Genomic DNA, 18,754 nt, shown 5'->3' on the forward strand with positions numbered 1-18,754 from the left:
TTGCACCCCTAGTCATACCACTATCGTATATGATCTAAAATAGTCGAGCACCCCTGTTGCGTAGTAGCCACAAATTTATTTTGTGTTGAAAGTTGAAACCATGAAATCAAAACCTACAGGCCATGTTTGGCATCCGTTATGTTTTTTTTTCCCATGGAATTTTAGTTTATCAAGTAGAGAAATAGGGGTAGAGAGGGTGGGAGAAGGAGAGAATTGAGAGGGCAGGAATGAGGAGAGGGTGAGAAGTGGCTAAAAAATAGGTAAAAAATAAATCTTAATTTGAGAGGAGTTCTTTTCTTTCCTTGCTTTCAGCCTTTTCTTACCTGTCTATTCTATGGAAAATAAATTCATGGTTGCCCAACATTGTCATAAATTATCATGGTGAGATGACTTGTGGTGTTCTCAAGACCCGTGAAGCCATTCCCGAAATTCTGACTTCGATGGATACGCAGCAGCTCCAGGTCCAATCCCTGTCATTGGTATGAATCGGGCTCTACATATCTACAAATTTTCTCAACAGTGCATGACCATAGTAGATCTAAGGCATTTGTTAGGGGGTCCTGCCATGGTTGTGCTACGAGACAAAACCGTGTCTTCATGATTCAACAAGCAATAACTCCATCTATTATGAGGCAATTGCTGTGTTTTTTGGGTCATCCACAAATCCACATATGGGCCATACAAGTTTGGATGTTATAGTTTTGTTATATAGCACCACCAATCATGATGTTTTTAAATGAAACTATACCGATATACAAATAAAAACCATAAATCAAGTAATACTTAATGAAGGGACTCATTGGTTACGGCAAAAATTGGTTCTGAAGTTTTGGTCGGATCTAAAATAGAAGTGTGATAGTAGATCTAAGGCATAAATCTAAGCACCCTCTGTAATCGATTTTTGCCTCCAAATTGGATTAGGGGATTAAATTGACTATTTTAATGAGTTTAATTAATTGGTTTAGTAGTGAACAGGACAAGATATTTTCTAAACAAGTTATGTTATTTGCAAATGGGACATTAAGTTCTTTGAAGCCTTTAAATCACATAGATATCAAAAATTTATAATCACTATTTGAATAGAAGATTATATATGCAAATAAGACTGCATAAGATAGGGATTTGCTAGCCTCCTCTGCAGAAGTATCTTCGCGCTCCATCCTTCGCAAGTGATGACAGCCGCATATGTTGACTTCTGCTTTATTCATTTAATTCATCTACATAGCTGTCATCACTTGCAAATGACGAAGGTGCTTCTGCAAAGGAGGCTAGCAAATCCCCATAAGATAATACACTTAGTGTACTCAAAGAGAGGTCTGAAGTTTATGTATCCGTGCACTAGGGGTGCAACTTGGGTAGGCGCAACCCGACCCGGCCCGAACCCGATCTCTATCCTCTAATTTTATATTGATTTTCCTTGGGTTGTTGTATTTTTCTATTTGGCCTAAGGTGAACCTAAAACGACCCAACCTGATTTCTGGTTAGATGGGTTGGGGTAGGATTGACCATTCTCAACCTGAGGCTCGGGTTTGGTTGGTTGAGGGTTGAGGGTTGAGGGAATGCTATCTCAGGTTGGGTTAGGGTTGGCCTCAACCTGACCTGAATTGCACCCCTAGGGTGCACATTTAGCATCTAGAGAAGCTACACCCATCATGGTTGGAAAAATTAGTGTAGCATTTTAAAGCCCAATGAACTATCCAGCCCATGAATAAGCCCACTCTCCAAGGAGCAAAAGCAAACTAGCAAAGTCATTCGAAACACCAGGCGCATTGTAGTATGAGCCCCAATAGCGGGAGGGCCTGAACTCATTAAAATTGCCAGCCAATCTTTCCTCCCTTTTAGCATGGAGGAAACAAATGATACAAGAAGCAGGGAAACAGAAGAACATGGGGGGACAGGGTTCCAACTCTGCAGCCTCTACCACAATCAAAAGTCGTTTTCCACTAGTGCGCAGTTTAAGCCGTTTGACATTGGTGAAGGATAAGGACTCCCTGTGAAGAAGATAATGGTTTTGCATCAACAGAGACTAGCTACAGCAATAATGACATGCGCTCACATGGCCAGCTTGCATGGATTTTCACCAAAGGCACACCAATCCTTTATTTTTTTTGTCTCTTCTTGTTAATTTCTTCTTTTATCAACTGGGCTCTGTTTTTTTTTTCCTTATAATGGATAGTGAAAATCAGTGAAACGGTTGAAATTTTCCCACTACTTGTATGTATATATTGCATTTGGGTTTTGGTTATTCGTCTAGTTTTCCTCTCTAAATGCAAGTCTATTGGCTTCCCTTTCTCATTTTATGATCTGGGTCTTGTGGTTCTTCTCATACTTCTTTTCTATTCTTCATTTGTGGTTCATCTGTTTGAGAATCGCAATGGGTTTGGATTCTGATAGAGTGGTTTTAAGCTCTAAAAAAGTCCCTGCTTTTTCAGGAAGGAAATTAGGGTGTTCAAATGCAGAGTCAGTTTCTGATAAGAGCGGTCCCCACCACTTTCTTAGAAGAAAGCAGAAGAGTTTGAGCAATGACAGTGCAAATGCAGCTAAGCATTGTACTGCAAGTTCGGTTGGGGAGAAGAATGGAGGAAATTTGCCAATGAGGTCATTGAGAAAAAAAGTTGAGAGTCAGAATTCATGGAATTTAAAATACGGAAAAAGTCGCAGGGGTGTTGTGGGTTCAGCTCTAAAGGAGGATGTGAAGATGGGAGTGAAGAGCAAACACTCTCAGAATGCGAAAATTTCACTAAGTTCAGAAAATTTGCAGATGGGAGTGAAAAGCAAACAGTCTCAGAATGCGAAGATTTCACCAAATTCCGAAAATTTGCTGATGGGAGTGAATAGCAAACACTCTCAGAATGCAAAAATTTCGCCAAGTTCAGAAATTTTGCAGATGGGAGTGAAAAGCAAACACTCTCAGAACGCGAAAATTTCACCAAATTCAGAAAATTTGCTGATGGGAGTGAAGAATAGCAAACACTCTCAGAATGCGCAAATTACGCCAAAATCAGAAATTTTGCATATGGGAGTGAAGAGCAAACACTCTCGGAATGCGAAAATTATGTCAAATTCAGAAAATTTGCAGATGGGAGTTAAGAGCAAACACTCTCAGAATGTGAAAATTCCGCCAAATTCAGAGGTACGTATTGATGTCGAAAAAACTGAAAATTTGCAGATGGGAGTCGAGAGCAAACACTCTCAGAATGTGAAAATTCTGCCAAATTCAAAAGTACGTATTGATATCGAAAAAACTGAAAATTTGCAGATGGGAGTGAAGAGCAAACACTCTCAGAATGTGAAAATGCCAAATTCGGGAGTAGGTATTGATATCGAAAAAACTGAAAATTTGGGCAGAAAAAATAATGCAATTTCATATCCTCATCATATCCATTCCCCTCCTTGTCCTACCGATTCACGAAACCACGTTAACATTCATTCGAGCCCATCGAGTACTTCTTTTTCGAGTGTAGAAAGCCCCAATTCTGTTATCAGAAAACAGGAAAGGGAATCAACTTCTGGGACACTTGATAAATCAAATCCTCATACAAACGTAAATAAGAGAGAAAGATCCACCAACCACCAAATTGGATCCCCAATCTCCGGGAATTCAAACGATGTGCTGAGCCAAGCGCATAGATGTCAATACGGTGAGAGCATTCTTTCATATGGAAACATATACAAGGGGTTCAAAAATGCTGTCCCTTTGACAGATCCGTCACATGATAGAGAAACTCATAGAAGCAACACATTGGTTGGATTTAAAGGTGATGTAGTAGATTGTAAAGAGTCAAAAACAGTGAAGCCAAATAGCCATGTGTTGGGCTTTGGTGGAGGTAACTATGGTCACGGAAATATCGTTAAGGGTGCGATGAATGCAGAAAATCTCATCATAGGAACTAATTGTTCCAATGGTAGAACCAAGATCAGAGACGGACAACTGGCTTTCCCTACTCAAAGTGCGACCCCTGGGGATACGAATGTTGAGAAATTAAAGAATGTTGGCAATGAAGAATTCTGGAGAGGTCACTTCTTTGAGGCCATTTCTCTTTATGATCAAGCGATTGCACTGTGTCCTCGAAATGCCCCTTGCCATAACAATAAGGCTGCTGCATTAGCTGGCCTTGGCCAGTATGTCGAGGCGGTTGAAGAATGCCTTGTGGCTATTGAGTGTGATCCTTCTTACTCTCAAGCTCACTACAGAATTGGGAGCCTTTATGCAAGGTATGATTCAAACACTTTGTTTATGTCTTGAAATTAGTTTCCTCTTTGACAGTTTTTTTTTTCAAGCCAACACATGCTTACTGCAAGATTATGTATTATCGGATTCAGTTAGTAGTAGATGGAATGATGGAATCTTCATAAAACACTAATTTCTAAGTGCCACCTACTGTTTTGGAAGATAACAGATTTTATTGCTAAAAAAATGTACAACACAACTGCATAGCACACTCAAATGGGACAAGGCGTCCCAAAGGGGAACATAACAGATATACAATCAATAGACCCACCCAAAATCGTATATAAAGACACAACAGTACTCCTTTGGTTGGACTAGTATTGACGATAACTAGTTCTAACCAATATGTCCACTTGCTCATTAGTAGACCTCAACATATGCTGGATTTCAGGGCTTTATTTTATTTATTTTTTAATGGTGAAAAAATTTATTAAGAAAAAGAAGTGGAGCTGGTCAATACAAGAAACAGAAGGAAAAGGAACGACGACAAAAATACAGGAAGAAAGTCAAGAACCCTCAAGAGGAAGGAAGTCAAAGAGCTCTAAGGATTCTCTAAAGGCTCCCTTTCTTGCTAACCTATCCAAGTCACTATTGGCCGACCTTCTAACATGGCATAATGAAATAGATACCCCTTCCAACCGATCCTGGCTCTCATCAAACCAATGGGAAAATCTCCAAGGAATAGGGAGATTCTCTTGCAGCCATTTGATGACATTTAGAGAATCACTCTCGACTGTCAGACCATTCATGATGTTCCACTCTGTTCTCCTGATGCCCTGAAGAATCGCTCTGACTTCCACCTCATTGGTGTCCGCAATGCCGATTGGACCTGAGAGGGACCACAATGTAGCTCCGTGTTCCTCTCTTAGGACTCCAATCCCAACCGGACCTGGATTTCTCAAGCTTGATCCATTAAAATTGAGCTTCTTATTACCGAGTTCTGGAGCGTCCTATCCAGGAGGTGGGATTGATATGTGCTCACTACTAAGGCATATCTCTTGCCAGCAATGCCACAACTCGTATGCTGAGACAAACTTAAAGTTTAGGAGAGCTCTCACTCTCACCCAAGCTACTGATAAGTCTATAGCCTTTGTGTACAGGAAATTAGCTCTCTTGGAGAACCCTTTAAAACCCTTGCATTTCGTTCCTTCCACAGGACCCAAATTGTAGCTAGGAGCACTATCTTTCAAAGAATCTTGCCTTTTTCCTCCACGAGGAAAAGAACCAACAGTCCAAAAGATTATAGAACCTAGACAAAAACACCGACACAATACCAAACCTGTCCAGCACCTTGCTCCACACTTCTCTGGCCAACTTACAGTGGAATAGTGGATGAGCATATGATCTACTATTCCGCTAGACTCTATGTGAAGGGCACAGTGGCCCACGATCAACATCTGACGACTCCGGAGATGATCGACCGTAAGGATTCTATCGAGGAAGGTTGTCCGCCCAAAAGCACACACCCAGAGGGGGGGGGGGGGGGGGGGGGGGGGTGGGGGGCGTAGGGATGCTCAAGACTTTGGTCTTATTTGAAGCAAAGATCTCTAATTTCAGTAATAACATCTGCAAGTTTCCAAGGACCTACTAACTTTTTCGTCGGTCATGCAATGACATTTGAAGAATTACCTTCAATGACTAATGGATCATTCATAGAGCTAGCATACCATCTCAATCCCTAAATAAGGGCTCTTGCTTCCGCCTCATTGGTGTCACAGAAAAGGTTAATAAAGTGCGTTTGTCCGAGTCACAAAATATTCCACCAATTTGGCACGACCTGGATTACCTTTAGACTTCCATTAAAATTAAGTTTGATCCATCTACTAGGGGGAGGACGCCACATTGGAATAACTCTATTTTTCATACCTTTTTCCAGTATAATAGTACTCCAATTTCTAAGTATGTCTCCTGTGCTATAGTTAGAGAAATTCTTGTCATTTCTTCCCCAAAGAATGAGTTCTATTTTGATTTCTAACTTTATCCTTTCCATTCGCCTTTTTTTTCTTTGAAAATACGATTATTTCTCTCTTCCATATATACCTAGTCAATACCTAAGGAACCAGGCCCGAAAGTATTTTCCTAATTTATCGAAGGGTCCTCTCCAATGTAGAATAATGTTCACGATTGATTGTTGAAATACCCGAAAGTCTAAAGCATATGATAACAGAATGTCATAGCCGATGAGCAAAAGGACAATGTGCCATAAGGTGATCTAATGCACCAGCTGACAAGGTATATTTTCCTTCTGAAACGATTACATGTGTGAATCTTTTTTGTCTCCATCATCCAAGCAAAGGCTATCACCTGTGTAGGAGCAACTATTTTTCAGTCTTGTGGAGCATATATCTTTTTTATCCTCCTTGATAAAAAGGCGGCCCAGTGCACGAGGCTCCCGCCATTGCGGAATCTAGGGAGGGCTAGATGTATGCAGCCTTACCCCTGCTTTGCAAAGAGGCTGTTTCCGTGACTTGAACCCGTGACCACCAGGTCACAATGGAGCAAACCTTACCATTGCGCCAAGGCTCGCCCTCTTTTATTCTCCTAGATCAAGCTGTAAAAAATAGAACAGAGTGACAAAGAACCTTGAGTATCTGGAATCCACATTCTATGGTCAGGAACAAGGGGTGAACAATAAAGTGTACAAAGGAGACCTAATAACCTGAGCATGTCTATTTCTCAAGTGTGGCCTACTTAATTTTAGAAAAATATGCTTATAGGTCTTAATCAGGTGTAATATGGTTCTTTATGCACTTTATAATATATTAAACTATTATATACAATATACTGAAAAAATATAATATTATTTTTCTATCTTTACAATTTCTAATGTGTTTTGAAGAGTGCACTATATATAGCTAGAAATTCATGGGGGATGCAGTTACATATTTTCTCATATTTTTCTTGAACTTCTTAAAAAAATTTGTTTTCACAATTCTTTCGCTTATAGTACATTTATATGAAATGAGTATGGTTGGTTGCCCTTCTTGTTTCTGCACTAGCTATTTATAGTAAGCAACTACACTATTGTAATTTATGGATTCAATAATGGCATTATTGATACAATAGGGTGCATAGTTATTTTGTGATTATCTATTGATAAGAGAGTTATTTATGTGTTGATACATTAGTTGTAGTTACCTGTAGTATAGTTTGCAATTTTTCATAACTAACAATATTCTATGATTCTGTATAAATAATATTATAATATTTGAGAAAATTGTTGGAAATGATTACAGCAAAGACAACTATAATTGACAAGAATAGCATCCATATCATCTATAGCTTTTTTATCTAAATTTACAAAATGAACAAGGAATACTATTCAGTGTGAAAAACTGCTGTGGAGATGATGTGAGAAAGTTACAGGGGGTTAATGGGAGGTGACTCAAACTACTTTTATGTAAGTTATCTATGATTGTGTTTCATATGATAATTTAGTTGTAGCTACTGATAAATTGTATAGCCTGCATAACTAATCATAATCACAAGCAATTTTTTGTTTCTCTTAGGCCCTGTTCGTTTAAGATTGTGGCAACCGATTGTCACCCCCCCATCCGATATTGGATCCAAAATTAATGTAATTTTGAGTCCAATAATCGGATTGGGGGGTGGCAACCAGTTGTCATAATCCCAAACGAAACAGGGCATTAGATATGAATTTGTCTACATAACATATTGTTACTCTTATGGTTTAGTTAATCACAAGCAGTTTTTTGTTACTCAGGTGTGATTTTGTCTACATAACATATTGTAGTATTTAAGATAAGCTATCATTTAAAGGAATGGCATTAAAAATCCACAACATCTAGTCCTTTTCATTAAATTTACTGCAAGGTATATCACTCTCCAGGTCATTACGCAAGATGCTATTGTTCGCAAAACAGTTGGCAGCCCTGTTGCCTTTCCGGAAGATATGGGAGACTCTCCAATGAAACTCAGCTACGACTGCCTTGATTCTCATGACTATGGTTGAAAACATAATTGTTATTCGTCACTTCTGGTTTTTAAAATTTACCACAAACAGAAAAGAGTATGCAGATCAGTTTCTTCATCTGTTCCACAAAAGAAACATCTCAAAGCCAGCATGTACCTGTCTTTTTTCTTCTTTTTTGGTCTTTCTTCAGGCTGAGTTCTAAGAACAAGGGCCCTCCAAAACATAATCAAGATTCTCAGAGGATTAATTTTCAAAAACAAAAAGATTCTCAGAGGAATAAACTTATTTCAAACGAAGGAGTGCCACCAGATAGAAGCAGATGATTTTCAAATTCAGAATATTGATCTGGAACATCATACTCTTCATCTTGAATGCTCATCACTTTAATAAATACAGGGTAACTACCCACTTCATAGGATATATAATAGGTTGATAACAAATCTATGTAAAGATATTCCACTAGTGAGGCTTCCCACTTCGAACTCCAATCCTCCATTTATAGCAGTTCAAGGAAGCTTGCTGTTAGCACTTATTAGGTTAGTATGCTGAAAAACTAGTCTTAATATGGCATAATGGCGTTACCATCAGGAGAGTCAGGATTTTCTAATTGCATTCCAATCTTGTCTTAGGCAGATGTTACCATCAGGAGAGTCAGCCCAGACCAAGGACTCATCAATGTTTTGATTATTTTGCCATCAAAGAGAAATGAGATCCGTTTCGGTTAGAATTTCCTTGCTCTCCGAAGTAAGGATTTTCTAGATTGATGTAACTATTCCATTGTTCATAACAGCTTAACTGTCATTCTGTTTTCCAATTGTTATTATTTACTTATAGTTCTTTTTGTTATCTAAAACTTCTGTAACATGCTAGGCATCTACTGGTGTAAAATAAGTTCAATACTCCAAGCTATCATGATAACTTGGAAGCTGACAGGTTGGGTCGTGTGGAAGATGCAAAATGGCACTTCAAATTGTCTGGAAAGCAACTTGAATCAGAAGCTATCCAGAATATTCTACATCTTGATACCCATATATCAAATATTAGAAAAGCTCGAAATTCCCAAGATTGGAATTGTGTTTTAGCAGAAAGCACTCTGGCTATCGATGCCGGAGCTGATGCTTCCGACCAGGTAATAATAAAAACTGTCTTTCTCTGTTTATTTTTTGATTATTTGGAGTACATTTTCATTCAAAGTGATTGTGACAGGTCCTGGCTTATAAATCCGAAGCTTTGCTGAGGCTCCACAAGGCAAAAGAAGCTCTTGAACTTTTGACGGCAGCAAGGACATCAAAGGCTGACAAATCAAGAAAGGTTCACCAAGGGGATTCATCCTTACTAATCATTGAAGTACAGGTTCACATGTACTTAGGAAGGTAAATATGTGATTAAATGCATGAGAAATGATAGAATGAAGGGCGCCCTTGCTAAAATCAGCTTCAAGGGCGCCCCTATTGGTTAATTTCTGCAAAGTGTGGTGCCAAAAAAAGTGGATGGTGCCTAAAAAAGTGGAAACCATGTTGACTTTGCAGAAATCAACCAATACGAGCGCCCTTGAAGCTGATTTTTGCAAGGGCGCCTTTCATTCTATCAACCAATAAGGGCGCCCTTGCAAAAATCAGCTTCAAGGGCGCCCTTCATTCTATAATTCCTCTAAATGCACATATGTTGATATTCACTAGTTTTTCTCAAGCTAAAGACAATTTACAGGTTCGAATATGGAGTTATAGCCGCAGAGCGTGCGGTTAACATGGATTGTACACCTGAGTCTTTGATGTGGCTGAGAACAGCCAGGGCAGTTACAGATGCTAGAAGAAATGGCAATGCATTTTTTAAGGCCGGCAAGTATTTGGAGGCATGCACGGCATATGGGCAAGGGCTGGAGTATGCTCCCACAAATAGTGTCTTACTTTCTAATCGAGCCGCATGTAGGTGTAAGCTTGGGCAGTGGGACATGGCTGTTGAAGATTCTAATGCGGCTTTAAAATACCGACCTGACTACCTCAAAGCTCTTCTACGCCGTGCTCACTCCAATGCCAGAGTATTCTCCCTGTTTATTTCTTATAATTTAAGTGGAAATCTAGAACCACATTGCCAATAAGGTGCCTAAGAAAATTGATATGATTGAATTGTATGTTGAAAACCCAGGGGTGATGGCAACCCGAGGGGGGGTGAATTGGGTTTTAAAAACTTTTGCCAAAAATAAATGCGGAAGCTAAAAGACAATGGCAAATATAAACATTCAAGCATATGGAAGATAAAAATACAATGCACAAAGGATAGAGAAGAGATAGAAAGAGTGCACCGGATTTTTAAGTGGTTAGGTCCAAATATCCACACCATGGCCTGCGTCCACTCCACCAAGAATCTTGATAGCTTCACTAATTCGATTCCCTTAACGGATGGGAATCAACCCAATTACAATCCAAAGAAAGCTCCGCGTCTCCAACACTTGCTCTGGAGAAGGCTCTACGTCTCCTACACTCTCCCTGGAGAGATGGCTCTTCGTCTCTTCCACCACTTGCCGTTTACAAGTATAATCAAAAGAAAATGAAAATACAAATGCCTCTTCAAAGGCAAGATGAATCTCTCAAGTGCTCACAAAACAATTCTCAAAGATATACAATGAATTCCTATGCTCAATCCTTAACAAATAGCTCACAAGAGGCTCAAGGAGGTTTCCTCACACTTAGATATGTTCCAATGAAGTTTTGGTGTGTGAAAATCTAGTTTGGAGGGTTAGGAAACTCATATATATAGCCTAGGGTCAAAACTAAGCGTTACAGGGGCAAAGCTGTAATTATGCGCAACTTTTAGAACTAGCCGTTGCACCCCAACGGCTATTTCCAACGCACTAGCGGCGGTTGACCGCGGTGGGCCGGAAGCCCGCCGATGGCAGCAAAAAGCAGTTTTTCAGCCCGTTTTGTAAAATTCATATCTCCCTCGTTTCTTATCGGATTTTAACGTTCTTATAATCTATTCGAATGGAAACAATGAGATCTTTCTATTAAAAATATATTCAAAAACATTTGAAAATGTTTAGGACCAATTATTATCAAATTAAGGTCTGTGGTCACTAAGTGAACTACTAAGTAAGTGCCAATCATTTCTATCTTTCGGGTGTGTTCTCTAGGGCTTGTCCCAAGATACTTATCATGTTTTAGGACCCTAATAAAGTATGTTTAAACCTTGTTAAGTGCTCCTTGGTCCTCTTATAGGTGTTAAGCTAAGGCTTGGGCTTTTACATTCTAAGACTTGACAAACACTCAATTTCTTCAATATCTTCATCTCTTCAAGTCTTCATTGCACCATGGATGATCTATTCCATTCTTTTGGCTTCACAAGGTCTTCTCGAAATGCTCCAAGTCTTCATCTTTCTTTGGCTTCAAATGATCTTCTCCATTTGGTTCATGCCACGATCCATGCAATGTCCTTGACGTTTGTGTTTGATTGTTTGAATCTCCAACACATGCACTTAAACATCAAACACATTAGAAATACAATACAAATCAACTTGTATTTGGAATCATCAAAATATAGAAGATTGCCAAGGTGGGAACCATTGGGCTTACATATGTGAACCAAAACATTTTATAAGTTTTACTTTCATTTTTTTTTAAATGGAAAAGATAATACTGTTGCTTCCACTTTTATAAGTTTTACTTAGAAAGTGAAATCTTCAATTTGAGAAGGTGAACTTCATGCTCTTTTATATGTGAAGATTCTGTTTGTGATTTGAAAATTTTGGCACATTTAATTAAATAAATTAATAATACCTTTGTTGCTTTATTGATGTCAAGGATATTTAGTGGCACATTTTGTTATTTGATAAAGTTTGAGGATTTTAAAATCATGGAAACATATTTTCGGATTAGGTCAAAAGTTGAAGCTTCCATAGTATCTTTCCAATAATACCCTTTTTTAATAATTGAAACAAGTCTGGCTTTTAAAACAAATGTTGTTAATTGGATATCTTATACTCAAATTTTATTACAAACTTAAATGCCAGCTAGCTTTTTCTAATAAGTGTTTCTATTATTCTCAAAAAGCAGATGTATTAGTTTTCCTGAATCAGTGCATTTTCCCCCTATTAGAAAATCTGAAGCTTTCAAAAATTGAAGGTGAACTTTCATGCTCGAATGATAAAGTTATAATTTTTCATTTAAGCTCCGTTTCTTTCAACGTAAAAATGGACGTAAAAAAATTTTTATGTTGTAAAAATGAACGTAAAACAAGTTTTACTTCCGTTTTTACGTCGAAAGAAAGCCTCAAGGTATTATCTTTACTCATCTGTTATCTTCACAACTCTCATTGGTCTACATTTTCCAAGAACTAAAGCTAGTTTTCCTGGGTCAGCTCAAGTTTTGGGAAGAATCTCTCAGAGATTATAAAGTATTGATCCAGGAGATGCCTGGAGATCCTGACATTGCCCAGTCTCTTCTTCAAGTCCAATTGGAGCTCAAGAAGGCCAAAGGGCAGGTTCATAACATGGTCGGAGGACAAGTTACCCATGTGATTAGTTATGCCCAGTTCCTGAAAACAATCAAATCAGCAGGTGAGAAGAGCTCTGATATCATTTCATCAATTCTTTCTTCATAGAGAAAGATAATAGACAGTACACACACACACATATATCTGTGTGTGTGTGTGTGTGATGGATTTAATCTAGTTTGGAACATTTTAAAATGTGTTCTGAGTGCTTGCATGCACAACAGCTATAAAATTGTCATGCGACTTTCTGTTCTCTTTGACCATACAGGTTTTGCGCTGCTACAGTTCTTTGCGAAATCCGATGATACATGCAGACAACTCTCTCCATTGATTACTGAACTGTCTCAAAGATACCCTTCTTGGAACTTTCTTAAGGTGTGTTTCCAATTGTTGTCTTATGCATTCACCTATCTGTATGAAGTTAGATGGATTTGCTAGACTACCCTTCGCCATTGGATCAACAGAATGCCAAAGTAATATGAATTAAGTTTTTCTTTGCCATTGAAAAAAAAATGTAATATGAATTAAGACCTACTTGTAAAACTTGATAGGGTTTGACTTTTGTTCTCTCCACCTTGTTCTTAAAGTTGAATGACCTTTTACTTTCAATCAGCAGTTCCAAAGGCATAGATATGATGAGATGAGTCTCACTGCAAAATAACCAATACCCCAGGATCCACTCACAAAACTCTCCAAGTTTTTCAGCAGAGTCCATCATCTCTGTTTTCCTCTTATTGTCTTCAAAGACTAATTTTGCAGTTTATCCTTTTTGCTTTTCTTTTAAATGGCTAATTATTACTTCTTGTTACACTAAGGCCTGTTCTTTTTAGATTTTGAGTCCAAAACTGATTATTGTGCTAGAAACTAATTATTGGACTCAACTACAAACCCTCTAGATTTGATGCCTGTTCTTTCTTGCAGGTTGATATTGAAGAAAATCCCGACTGGGCAAAATTTGAGAGTATAACATTGGTGCCTATTTTCATCATTTACAAAGATGGCCTCAAATTAAGAGAGCTATGCAAACCTGATTGGGAAATTTTGGAGCATGCTTTAAAGGTTCACAGCATTTGAGTTTGAAACTATTTTGAATAGTAATTATACATAGATTCTGTTTGGCGGTGAAAATACGTACAGTTATTGCATATGATATGTGAATGAAAAAGAGTAGAACTGAATAATGTTTGTATAATAATGGTTTTATGCTCTGTGTATTTTGTAATAAAGGGCCATTCCTTTTTGTAATATTTTTGATATAACAATCATCATATGATGTATTTGACTATTTGCTATATTTAAGATAGGATTGGAACTGAAAGAACTGGCACTTGTGTCTAGTTAGTGCATTTGAATTCTCAATTGCAGCACCTTCCATGAAATTTCCCAGCTTATAATATCTGCAGATATAGCATGTTTGAAGGGGGCAAGCTCCTGGAAGGCTATTGCATGAAATACAGAATTGCATATCTTTGGCTCAGAGTTGAGAATGTAATTGAAGATCCTTTTTTTTTTTTTTTTTATTGGTAAGCTGGGGTTAGGCAAGGACCCCTACCAGAAGTACAACAATTTTGATTGGTAATTGATGATCTTTTCAACAAATTCCACATCTTGAAATTGGGATTGTTTATCAGAAGGAGACTTCAGATACCCAAATCCAAATTGGTGCAATCTTGGTATCGAATTCGAATAATGATGAGACTGAAATGTATTAATACCCATTCAAAAAAGAAAAATGACATTGTAGATACCTTAATTATCGTCTTCCAATAGGTATTTTGATCAATTTTACTAACGATATCCTATTTCTATCATAATTCATGTATTAAACATCTAGGATTAACATTTAGAACCCTTGATCTCACCAACGGTCTGGCCAACGACTTCATTAGAAGAATTAGAACCCGGAAGCCGGAAAGATGTGGAGATTCATTCAACCAAAATTCAGTCATTGTAACCGTTAGGTACCTAACCAATATGCCAAAAGCCCAATAATTGATGGAATATGTTAAGGTTAGGCCCTTTAAACATGCCCATGCCGGGCTGGGTCCCACCTAGTGTTGTAACATTCCACCATGCTTCTGGATCCTTGTTCTCAGTGGCCCATTCCGTGGTGGCTCTTACTCTGGCCTTTTTAGGCAGCCTTTTTCATAGGTTGCCTATTTCTATGGCTGCCGACTATATGGTAACTTCACTCTGACCGTCATCTCGACAGATGACAGTTCACCCTTCCAATGACTCGAATACGTGATGCGGTGGCAACTCTGATAGCAAATGTTACACACTAGCCAATAAGCCCCCAAGCCAATAAACCCCCAGAACTGATGGAATGTGTTAGGCTAGGCCCTTTAAACCTATCCCGTACCTAGACAAGCCCCAACTTGATACCATAACACAAGTGGCCCAATTAGAACAGGAATTTGGGGCTTCGATACATGTTGTATGGATTATTCGAATATTTGTTAGGAGGCTTAATTGAGGATAGAAATTTTGACGTTCTAGCTTTATTTTTGGCCATTAGCATTTTTTATTTTTATTTTATCAGTTTGTTTAAGGTCCAGGTTTCAATCTGAATTTTATACAATGGCCCATCAATATTGGGGCATATGGCAAATCTAGATCATCTTCTAATGAACGATTAAGAGGAATGCTTAGTAGGGTTTGACCTCAATGTAATTTTTTGAAGAGGGGTTTGCTAGGGAGCATTGCAGAAGGCATTTCGCAGACGGGCTGTTGCATTTTGTGGCCCACATAGGCTCACTTTTCAACAGATTTCGTCTTATTCATTTAATACATCCGAGGTGGCTGCTCCCTATCAAATCCCTTGTGAAGAATATAAAATTAATTTTAATTAATAAAAAGAAATGCAAGTGCATATTGAAAGGCAGACATTGCCTCAAAAACAAAGAGCTCGAGTCTCTACATGCAACTCATTTGATAAGACGATCTACCAATCCTACAACTTTGTGACCTCAATGTAATACAGTTAGGCGTGACCCCAATGACATCATTGGTCCCACCTTTGATTGATCTGAACCATCCATTGGTAGGCCTTGCTTTGGATTTCTTATCACACAAAAAATCAACCCTATTGAGGCGCGGTCACTACTCACTACACATCGCACCATCAGTTGATCCAGACCGTCCATTTTATGGCATTGCTTTGGATCTTTTATGTTTCTTTATACATGCGTTCATTTTCAGGCCGTAGATATGGCATGTGTACAATTTGGGGGAGGGGGGAGCCAAATTTGGTATATGTACTACCGTAGTAGTACGACAAATTTTGTATAGTACGAACAAAAAATCTGTTATTATGTCATCTTCTCCGACGTAATCCAAACATAGCTAGAACCAGAGAGAGAGAGAGAAGAGAGAGAATGGATGAAGGGATGCATGGGATGGATGGGATGCATGGGATGCACAACAAAAAGAAGATGATGATGCACATGACATTCTTCTGGAACAATAAGGCCGAGATTCTCTTCTCGGGCTGGCCCGGAACCAGGCCTGGCATGTACGCATTGGCTCTTCTTTTCGTCTTTGCCCTCTCTTTCCTTGTCGAGTGGCTCTCGCACTCCCGATTTATCAAGCCCGGTTCGAACCATGTCGCCGCGGGGCTAGCCCAGACCGTGTTGCACGCGGTCCGGGTCGGACTCTCCTATCTCGTCATGCTTGCAGTCATGTCATTTAATGTTGGTGTCTTCCTTGTTGCTGTTGCAGGACATACTCTAGGGTTCTTTCTTTTCGGGAGCCTGGTTTTTAAGTCTTCCAAGACACATTCCTCTGATCTTCCTCCCTTGACGTGTTGATTTGTTTAGATGGTTGTTGGAGTACTCTTTTTATGGTTTTTCTTGTGTATTTTGTTTCTGTTTCCTTTTTCCTATCTTGAGCATTTTGATTTTGTAGTGGTTTTATATGTATGTTTTTTTAAACCTACATTAAAACGCAAATCTCAGTTGGGGATTGTACTCATAATTGCAATTAAGTGCCGTTATCACAAAGTAAATTTCCGTTTTTAATTGCATTTTAATTTTGGAGATTGAGGCCTAGGTCGTTCCATACTATCAGACTTCATCCTGATCGATCAGATGTGATTCGATGATGACCGGTTGAGGATGATCAAGATTCAACATGATCTAGACCACATGTTAGCAACTAGGCAGTTAAGTTGGGAGTGATCTAGAACATAGGTTTGTGTTCATCATCTCCATCGGATGATCCTAACCATTCAATCTAATACAACGACACCTCATAAAAATCTCTGCGATCCTAATATTTACGATCATCTTAGGGGAATGATTTTTGGTCCAAGTCCTATGTAAGTTGGTTCACAACAAATGAACGATTTGGATCTTCGAACAAAGTTGCACGTTATATGGTTTCCACTAGGGCTGCAACAGGGTCGGGTTTTTCAAAACCCTCCAACCCTGGATCCCATTATCTCGGCCCTGACCCTGAGTCAGGGCCGAAAAACCTCAACCCATTGCCCGCCCTACAGGGCTCAGTGCTGGCCCTGGCCCGCCCTGATTGGCCCAACCCGACCTGAGTCAGGGTCTAAAAAAAGGAACCCTGACCCTATTCGGGCTCAGGGCGGGTCAGGGCCAAACTTGCACCCCTAAACTTTCCACCCTTTTCAAATATCTAAACCTCTAATTGTTGGGCTCCACTATGGATTTGTGTTCAAAGAGAGGAGAGAGACTATTGGCTGTGAGAATAAGTATAGGTGTCGCCTACCTTATTAAACAATTAAATTGTTGGCCCCACTAAGGGGGGAGAGAGAGAGAGAGAGAGAGAGCAATCAGTACGACTATACCGTACGACTATACCGGTGCTGTACAGGTTGTGGCTTCCACAACCGGTACAGGGGGTGATATTATCCTTCAAGGGGGTGAATTTATCACCAAGGGGTGATTTATTAGATGATGTGGACTGGGTTTCTGGGCATTATAATGAGATGAGCCTAGGGGTGTAAACTGATCGAATTCGAAGAGGATATGGCTATATCCGAATTCGATTACAGTATATACTATCCGAATTCGGATTCGAATTCGATTCCGGCGGATATTATTCAATTTCGGATATTATCCATATCCGTTTATCTTGTAAATTCGAACCGTCCATCTTGTCTTTGATGGCTAGGATCTTACCATCCTTGATTTCAAATAAATTCGGATATATGGATACGGATGCGGATATTCGGGATAAACAGATGTACTTCTCGGATTCAGATGTTAAACGGACCGGATGTAACATTTACCAGATTCGCATTTGCTAATAGCCGGATATGTCATAAACAGATTCAGACAATATCCGCTTGAAACGGATTTAGATAATATTCGCTTTAAACGGATTCGGATGCGGATGGTAATCGAATTTTCGAATATCCATTTACACCCCTAGATGAGGAGCCCAAGTCCAACAAAACTTTAATTTGTACCTTCAAAAGAGCCTAAGCCCATATAAACTGACTGACTGTAAGCCAGACCCAATTCAATCTAGACCACTTACTTTGCTTTTTGGCTGGCCCAGCCCAACTTTCAACCCCATTGACACGACCCTCCTTTGAAACTAGACCTAGCAAAAGCGACCCGTGCCCGCGGGTCAACCCAACCCACGCGCAAATTTGTGGGCACGGGTCGGAGTTTTAGTGACCCGTCAAAATCGAACCGCGGGCCACCCAACCCGCAAAAACATGGGTCGGTTCGGTTCAGGTCAACCCGCAGGTTTTTTGGTGGATTTTTTTTTTAATATTTTTATTTTAAAAGAGGGCATTACTAAGCATGAATACACCCCCTATTTTTCAAAATGGACGGTACAGCCCACACCATAGGATGATCCAAACTGTGCATTTGATGGACCGTTGTAAATAAGTTGTGCCCAAAAAGTCATTACCATAGGATGATTCTAACCCTCCGATCTAAATAGGGACTCACAATATGAAAACTTCTATAGATCAGACGGTTGGGATCATCCTATAGCAATAATTTTTGGGGCACAATCTATAGTAGCCCATCAAATGGACTGTTTGGATCATCCTATGGTGTAGGCTGTACCATCCATTTTGAAAATTAGGAGGTGAATTCATACGTAGAAGGGGGTGA

General features: G+C 39.2%; 1 protein-coding gene across 2 annotated transcripts; it reads left to right on the forward strand.

Annotated features, from left to right (window-relative positions):
- Positions 1–1,747: 1,747 nt before the first annotated feature.
- LOC143851248 (TPR repeat-containing thioredoxin TTL1-like) lies at positions 1,748–13,938 on the forward strand. Of its 2 annotated transcripts, XM_077360598.1 has the most exons (8): positions 1,748–2,086; positions 2,433–4,215; positions 9,099–9,294; positions 9,372–9,538; positions 9,873–10,203; positions 12,519–12,717; positions 12,922–13,028; positions 13,575–13,938. In XM_077360598.1, the coding sequence occupies exons 1-8, from the start codon at positions 2,047–2,049 to the stop codon at positions 13,725–13,727; spliced, it is 2,976 nt and encodes a 991-aa protein (XP_077216713.1). In that variant the 5' UTR covers positions 1,748–2,046; the 3' UTR covers positions 13,728–13,938. The 2 variants fall into 2 exon arrangements, with proteins under 2 accessions (XP_077216713.1, XP_077216712.1); XM_077360597.1 differs by having other exon boundaries at positions 1,748–4,215.
- Positions 13,939–18,754: the final 4,816 nt, after the last annotated feature.

Source organism: Tasmannia lanceolata, unplaced genomic scaffold (assembly GCF_043159265.1).
Source record: "Tasmannia lanceolata isolate RefF3 unplaced genomic scaffold, GAP_Taslan_0.1 ptg000018l, whole genome shotgun sequence".
Taxonomy (NCBI): Eukaryota; Viridiplantae; Streptophyta; class Magnoliopsida; order Canellales; family Winteraceae; genus Tasmannia; species Tasmannia lanceolata.